General features: G+C 45.0%; 1 protein-coding gene across 1 annotated transcript; it reads left to right on the forward strand.

Moving 5' to 3' along the window:
• Positions 1-3392: 3392 nt before the first annotated feature.
• cmasa (cytidine monophosphate N-acetylneuraminic acid synthetase a) lies at positions 3393-7423 on the forward strand. The gene is made up of 8 exons (XM_053415907.1): positions 3393-3635; positions 4840-4982; positions 5108-5263; positions 5354-5490; positions 5655-5749; positions 6025-6196; positions 6441-6606; positions 6830-7423. The coding sequence occupies exons 1-8, from the start codon at positions 3406-3408 to the stop codon at positions 7042-7044; spliced, it is 1314 nt and encodes a 437-aa protein (XP_053271882.1). The 5' UTR covers positions 3393-3405; the 3' UTR covers positions 7045-7423.
• Positions 7424-8004: the final 581 nt, after the last annotated feature.

Genomic DNA, 8004 nt, shown 5'->3' on the forward strand with positions numbered 1-8004 from the left:
ATATAATAGAATAACTGCTGACAAAGCTAAATCAAAATCCAAATATATCACATAATTCCTCCATAACATCTGCGATGACCCTGACGTTCCTTTTATCGCTTAAATAACTGACACACGTTTGTTATCGCAGACTCTTATTCAAAGGGCCTCAGAGCGGAGCCTCCCGGGTTAGAGGTAACAGGCTGGAGGAGAGCGGAGGTGTCTGAGGAGAGGCGTGGTGCCGGAGCAGTGAATGAACGGTATGTCGCCCGGGCTGTTGGAGGAGTTTGGGCAGATCAGCGGCTCTGCTCCCTCCTAACTGTCATCGATACTATCAACCTCTGATTATTAAGAAGCTGCTGTAAAAACTGCTGAATCCACCACAGGTAGAACTGAGGTGAAGGAGAGAGAGAGGTAGAAGATGAACAGTTCTTTATTTGAGGGTTCCTGTTTCCTGGTTAAACTCTATAAACACTTCCTTCATTATAGGACACCCTGGAGATGTTGCAATCCCACAATTCATTGCAGCAGCAGCAACATTTATATGTGCCGCAAAATTCAGCAACTCAGCTTTAAACTGGAACTTAGAGATATGATCACATCACAGGTTTGACATTAATTATATGGGAGTGTCTGCTGTCACAAAAAAGTCTCTGAGACGATGTCCTCGTTTAAAAACAGACTTTTCTCAGGAGTCACATTCCTGAATCTACTCAGGGGTTATTATTTGTGTACTTCTACTGTATATACTGTGTTTTCACCACATTGTACTTTGTGTTGAAAGTTCTCTGTCAGTAAAGTTGTTGTTGTTACGCTGCTGGTGGGTTTGTTTCTTTTCCTTGTGACGTTTTCCACCGAGGTCGAGGACGAGCTCTCTAATGGTCATTTTCTCTCTCTCTCTCTCTCCCCCTGCAGCCGTGAAGCTGCCGAGGGAGAGAGGGCGAGCGAGCAGAGGCAACAGGGAACTTCACACCGGTTCAACCTGATCCACAACTTCATCTCCGCTCTCCTCCTCCCGACTGTTATTCCCTGTGTCTCTGTTGTCGGCGTTTCCATATTTAAAGCGACACACATTCCTTTCTTCTTGATGATGATGATCCACCGACGTGTCCTGTGACCTGAAATACCTGATATGCAAACGAGGGATAGGGAAAAGATTTAGTGTAGAGTTACTGCATTGGAAATAATAATCACTCAGCGTCTGTATTCAAAGACGGACGACATAGCTGCTGACAAACAGTGAAGCAAAGTCTGTTTCCCCCTGGTGGCTGGATGCAGCAAAGGTCACACACCCTCCGTCCTCCATGTTACCTAACGAGACATTTTAAAAACTCAAAACACACGTTATATAATTTTTCTACAAATTACTGTTTGTTCAAGAGTTCATGTTTCTGATAAGTTTTGTTATTTGAGGATATACAAACGTGGTGAAAGTCATGATGACACCACAGTTTTGTTGATCTTGACCTTTGACCTTTAACCGATCAACTCTAAAATGGAATCATCTGCAGATAATCAGCCGAATAATATTCACCCCAGGTTTGGTGGAAATTGGCTCTTGTGTAGTTGAGATATTTTGTACACATACACACATGGACAGGCGAAAACAATCCCCTGCTTGTTTGACTATAGGCTGCACCGCAATGTGATAATAAACAAAAGATTATTCACAAATTCATCAGCATAAAGTCATTCTTGTAAAGTGCGACCATTTTTTGTCTCTCTCCAGTGTCGTATCGTGAACAGCAAAGATCGGAAATAAGTTCCGCACAATGTCGACGTGGCCACGCCCTCAAGTCGTAAACCTCATTTGATCACCATATAATTGCTGACCTACTTATTCCTGTTATTTCTGCCTCAAGCTTCTCCTCAGCTGCTTCTGGGGGGGGGGGGGGGGGGGGGGGGCACCTATCAGGCAACATACCTGTGTGTGTCTGTGTGTGTCTGTGTGTGTTCTACACTGAGAAAAGCTCATGTAATGGTTACATTTTTGTCAGTGGCCGTGAGGTGATGTGTTTGTCAGGTGAAGAAACGAAAGCGAGGGAGCAGAAATAAAAAGAAAGAGGTAGAGTACGTAGAGAGCGACGTGAGAGAGGGATGATGAGGACGAACAAAAAGAAGACAAACAAGATGTCGATGATGCACGTCAGTCAGACTCTACAATCTAAATTCCAGGAGGGAGTTTGCAGTTATGCAACAAACAGACGGCAGCGTTCACGTTGTGCCAATTAGATAGTTAAAGCTACTTTCACTGGTTTTGGCCACTTGGGGGCAGCAGACGCAACAATTCAACACACGCAACACACTGACCTGGAATTGTCACGTCAACACAATCATCCAAGAAAGTCTCCTCCTCTCATCTCCCCCATCAGTCCTCATGCTCAACGTTGTAAAAAAAAACAGCTCACCTGGTGTTGATATCCAGAAGGGGGCGCTGTTGAGCCGCTAAAGGAAAGAAGTAGCGCGTGCAGCAAATCACTGTACACAGTTTATAGATCACTGGTCTTCACATATACCACATTGATAATGACTTTTTGATAACAATATTTTCTATTTTCTATTATCATGAGCTGAGCAGGTGAATGCTGCACAACACTCTGCAGTAAGTACAGTTTGTATTGTTTTCCCTGCTGTGCTCTGTCTGTGTCGAACCATCTGTGAAATATTAATTTGAGATGATGTAGTTAGTGGAGATCAGCCGGTTGGACCGCATCTCTGGGATCAGCCGGCGTCGATAAATGATTGATCAATGATGAAACACTTAATTATTCACCGTTTAAGATTCAAGAAGAACATGGAGCTTAGTTATTGACACCTTCTTTCACACTGAATTTAAGAAAGATTTTAAAAGATTAAATAGTGAAGGGGCTTCTTATAATATCTAAGGCGTCAATACAGCTCAGCAGTGTTTCTGGGGGTATTTGTTTATTTATTTATTTGTTTATTCATGTAGTGTCTATTTATATATATATGTATATATTTGTGTGTTTGTTTATTTATTTATTTAACATATGTGTTTTTATTTATGTATTCATCTACTTTACTCATGTGAGCCTGTTGTTCTTTGCGCTGACAGTTCGACCTCCTCGGCAGCAGGTGGCGCTGTTGACCTCAGTCATGCCGCGGACAGGCAGAGATGTGCGATCGGACCCGGATGTGTGTGAGTATGTGTAGAACATAGATATATCTATGGTGTAGAATGTGACCACGTGACCGCAGACGTCTGTTGTGACTCGCTCTCTCTCTCTCTCTCCCTCTCCCCCCTCCCTCTCCCTCTCTCTCTCTCTCTCTCTCTCTTTCTCTCTCTCTCTTTCTCTCTCTCTCTCTCTCTCTCTCTCTGTCTCTCCCCCCCCCCCCCTCTCTGTGGGCGGAGTCTTCCTCTGCAGCCTCTCTTCCTCGGGAGCTCACTGGACCGTTACAGACGCAATGGCCGACAAGAAGAGGAGCTTCCCGGAAGCCAACGGGACGCAGGACGTCCCGCTGTCCGCCTCCAAGAAGCCGAGGGACAGCGGGGACAGACAGAGACACGTCGCCGCGCTGGTCCTGGCCCGAGGCGGAAGCAAAGGGATCCACCTGAAGAACATCAAGACGCTGGCCGGGGTCCCGCTGCTCAGCTGGGTGCTGCGAGCGGCCGGAGACTCCGCTATGTTCCACAGGTACGACCCCTCGTTATGGTATTATGTAAAAACATATTTAATAGACTCTAATATCAAAGTGTAAAACCACACATCTGCCCCAGACTGCATCAAATCTGATATTCATAGTGTTTTCACATTCAGCTCATGGCCATTATGGTTTTAACTTGTAAATCCTTGTGTATATAAACTACTAAAAGGTTTTATTCAACTGATGCGAACTAGTCGTGTCTTGTTGCCTAACTCGTGTGTTGTTTTGGTTTTAGTGTCTCGGTTGAAAAAGGAAACCAAACAATTCATCTTTAGAGCTGAGCTGTTGAATAATTATTGTATTAAAGATAAGCACTAAATGTTTAAGAGCTGGACATTGGGACCAAGACTTTTATAAGATACAAATGTTCGTGTTGATAAATATGATTTTAAATCTTACTGAATTTAAAATCTGAATATATATATATTCTCTCTTTTGATAACAACATCTGAGGAATCACTGCTAAAAAGTATTTTCAATATATACGTCCGTAAATATATTAGTATCAGAAATGTCATAGAAGGAAAGTCTGTATTGTGATTGTACACGAGGAAGCAGGACCAAACAGTGTGTGTGTGTGTGTGTGTCGACAGTAGAACACAATATGAGACGGAGCATTAATTATGATATAATTATAACAGTAGATTTAATATGATTGTTTATGAAAGATAGAAGGGGAGTCACCGCAAATCAATTTGGTTCTCCCTTATTGGTCCAAAGCTGTAGTCCACCCGCCTCTTGTCAAGGAATCCAGGAAGTGACAAGCCTTGACACAGCTGATGCCATGTCGGCCATTGGAGAAAGGAGTATGATGTTCCTGCTATATCCAAACAATGTCCTGTTGATGTAAACATTAGGATCCTCGAAAACCAAAACAACGAAACAAAACAATGTCAACAAAGTCACTCTGTCCGACCTCCAGAACTTATCAGACAGCTGCATGAAATATATGTGATGTGAATGAATCTAAGGGAATAATGGTTTAATACCAAAAGTTAGAATTCAGAACAATTATAAGATTCATTATTAACACTATGCAGCAAGGGTTATTTATAAATCATTTGTATAAAGGCCTTATATCTGGCCCAACCTGCTCAAGGCCCCTCCTCCTGCCTTTATTGCAAATAGTACAGTCAGACCCACACAACAGCTAAAATATTGATTTCTCTCACTAATCAAAGTTGTCCTCCTCAGTGTGTGGGTGTCGACGGACCACGACGAGATCGAGAAGGTGGCAAAGTCCTGGGGAGCGAAGGTTCACCGCCGGAGTCCAGAAGTCTCCAGAGACTCTTCCACGTCGCTGGAAACCATCCAGGAGTTTATGAGGCAGAATCCAGGTACACCACGAACTCAGAGCAGGGGACATCTGCTCAGGTCGTAAATCCACCGTCTGAGCCCAGAGGTCGAGAGGAAGCAGCTGTTGAGATTCAGAGCTTGTCCTTCTGATGACTTGTCTTCACAGAGGTGGACGTGATCTGCAACATTCAGGCTACGTCCCCGTGTCTCCATCCGTTCCACGTGAAGGAGGCCCTGGAGATGATCACGCAGCAGAGCTATGACTCGGTCTTCTCCGTGGTCAGGAGGCACATGTTCCGCTGGCAGGAGGTCAAGAAAGAGTGTAGGTCAACAGATGTAGCCATACTGATGTTTGGTGAAGCCATGCTTGGTAAGGAAAGTTCTTACTAACCTTGACCCTGCTTCCCTGCAGCCGGTGAGTTGACCAAGCCGCTCAACGTGGACCCGGCCAACCGGCTTCGGCGTCAGGACTGGAACGGAGAGCTGTGTGAGAACGGTTCCTTGTATTTCACCACCAGAGACCAGATCATGAAGGGCGGACTTCTCCAGGTAACTGGGCCACGTGGGCCGTTTATCTTATGTCTTGATTTGAAAAACGTTCTTCTAGTGTCAAAATTCAGTTTGTGCATTTGTACGAGTTGCTACAGATGATTTTTACTTTAACATCTTCTAAATGAACTGGTCTCTTTCCCCCCGCGGCCTTGTGTGTGCAGGGCGGTAAGGTCGGCTACTATGAGATGCTGCCAGAGTACAGCGTGGACATCGACGTGGACATCGACTGGCCTGTGGCAGAGCAGCGAGTTCTCAGGTGAGACGATCCTAAAAACAAGGGAGGAGCGGTGTATTGACGCACCATGTTGTTTCTTATTATTCTGTTAAACCAACTCCACCGACAAAGTAGCTGTGAAAACCCCCTTTAGTCCAACTGGAGCGGGACGAAGCACGTATGTCTTTTATCTAGTTGATGACGTCTGTTAACCAAACACTGATCTGGCTGGTTTGTTATTTTAGGTCTTTGTCTGGGGCCCTGCGTTTGCATGCTCTGTCTCTCGTCAAGCATTCCCTTCGTCTCTTTTCCAACAGGTATGGCTACTTTGGGCGGGTCACCCCGGAGGTGGTGAGGCTGATGTTCTGCAACGTGTCCGGGTGTTTAACCGAAGGGAGGATCTTCCTGTCTGTCTCCGGAGAGGAGATGGTGTCTATTAATACCAGAGACACCGTGGGCATCCGGATGCTCCAGAAGGAGGAAGTGGAGGTTAGAACTTTAACATTGTCCTTAAAACCTTGAACTCCACCAAGGTCAGATCGGTCAGAGTGAAGAGCACCTGCAGTCCGAGGCCTGGTGGGGGGGTGGTGCTGCCCCAAGTGAAGTTTAAGTATCTCAGGATCTGGTCTGCAAGAGACGGGAAGATGAAGTAGGAGAAGGAAAGGAGGATTGGTGTGTTATCAGCAGTAAGGCAGGTGACTCATATCCTCCCTCAACTGTCCTCCTTGCCCAGGTGGTGCTGCTGATGTCCAGCGTGGACCCCGTGTCCCAGAAGTTGGTGGACCAGTTGTCCGAGAGGACAGGCTGCAAAGTCCTCCAGGTGGGAGAGGAGCCGCTGAACGATTTGAAAGCGATGGTGGAGCAGAGGAAGCTGGAGTGGAAGGACGTGGCGTACATGGGTAAACCTGTCATACCTTTATTATAGCGTGGTTCTCTATTGAACTCCATCTCACACTGTCAAAGAAAGATTCCTGGTTCTTCTTTGGCCCTTTTACCCAATTCATTTGGAACTCCACTCACTAGTAATAGGCCCCAGCACAGAGCCTTGTGGAACTCCTGGGTAGAGGTGGATGATCCTACTAGTTTCCTCCCTCCTCATCTCCTTTCTTCTCCTCTCCTCAGGTAACGACAAAGCAGACGTCAACTGTCTGAACCTGGCGGGTTTGAGTGCAGTACCTGGAAACGCCCCCACGGTGGCGATCAACGCCGCGAAGTACACCTGCCACGCGGCCGGGGGGATGGGCTCCGTGCGGGAGTTCGCCGAACACATTCTCCTTCAGAGAGAAAAAGCAAAGTCGAAGATGGAGCAGGATCGAATCGACTGCAGCAACAAATGAGAAGTTTCAATTCATTAGTTCTGAAAGGTTCAAGTGTTAAGGGTCAGTGCGGCCTAGGCTCACGGAGTTGAAGAAATCAAACAATACGTAAACACACGATATTGTGCAAAATGGATATTTTAGATTTTTATTTAGATGAACTTGTAGGTTGCGCGTCCAGCATTTCCACTTTTATCCAGTCAGTGTAATAATAATGATATATGTACCTCCATGTGCGATTCATGTTTCTTTTCAGTTGCCTTCAATCTGCTCACAAGGGGCTTGGATGATGTCTATGTCTATGTCACTCTTTCTAATTTAATGACAGAATAATTCAAGTGAATTTCCTTTTTTTTGTGAATAATTTTCAGTGAAGTTGAAAAATGATTTATGATTTAAAGTCTCTGTCGTGTGTTTTTTAATCCAGAACCGAACTCGGGAAGTAGTTTTTTACATTTTGTTCCGACCAGGACGATAAATAGGAAACAGCCATAAAGTCGATTTGTTTAATCTGCTTAATTAGAAACGTTTTGGTTAAGTTGTGGTGTGACAGGGCGTCATCTTCCCCAGCTGAACCCGGGTTTGACCGTAGTGACACCAGACATTCAGCCGCCCTGCCAAGAAGCCTCTCTGGGTGTGGTCTTAACATCTGTGTTTGTATAAAGCTTATATTAATAAGATAAACCACAGTGAAGCTTTACAGACGTCAGTCGATGCCTCTTGTCAAGAGTCACTGACAAGTTGAGCAGGAAAGAGAACAAATGTTTTCATCACCTCTTCAAACCACGTCGTCTTGGGGGGGGGGGGGCACTAATCACCCGGTAGCAAGGTCAACCTCCTAAATAGATAAACTGAATGAGATGTAAGGACTTATTAAATGGTGGAGTATACATATACACACTTCCAATTAAAGGTGAGAAGATACATTTCTACTAAAAACACTTTGCACAGGATTTAAAATAATTCCTGAAATACACACTA

This window comes from Pleuronectes platessa, chromosome 23 (assembly GCF_947347685.1).
Source record: "Pleuronectes platessa chromosome 23, fPlePla1.1, whole genome shotgun sequence".
NCBI classification, from domain to species: domain Eukaryota; kingdom Metazoa; phylum Chordata; class Actinopteri; order Pleuronectiformes; family Pleuronectidae; genus Pleuronectes; species Pleuronectes platessa.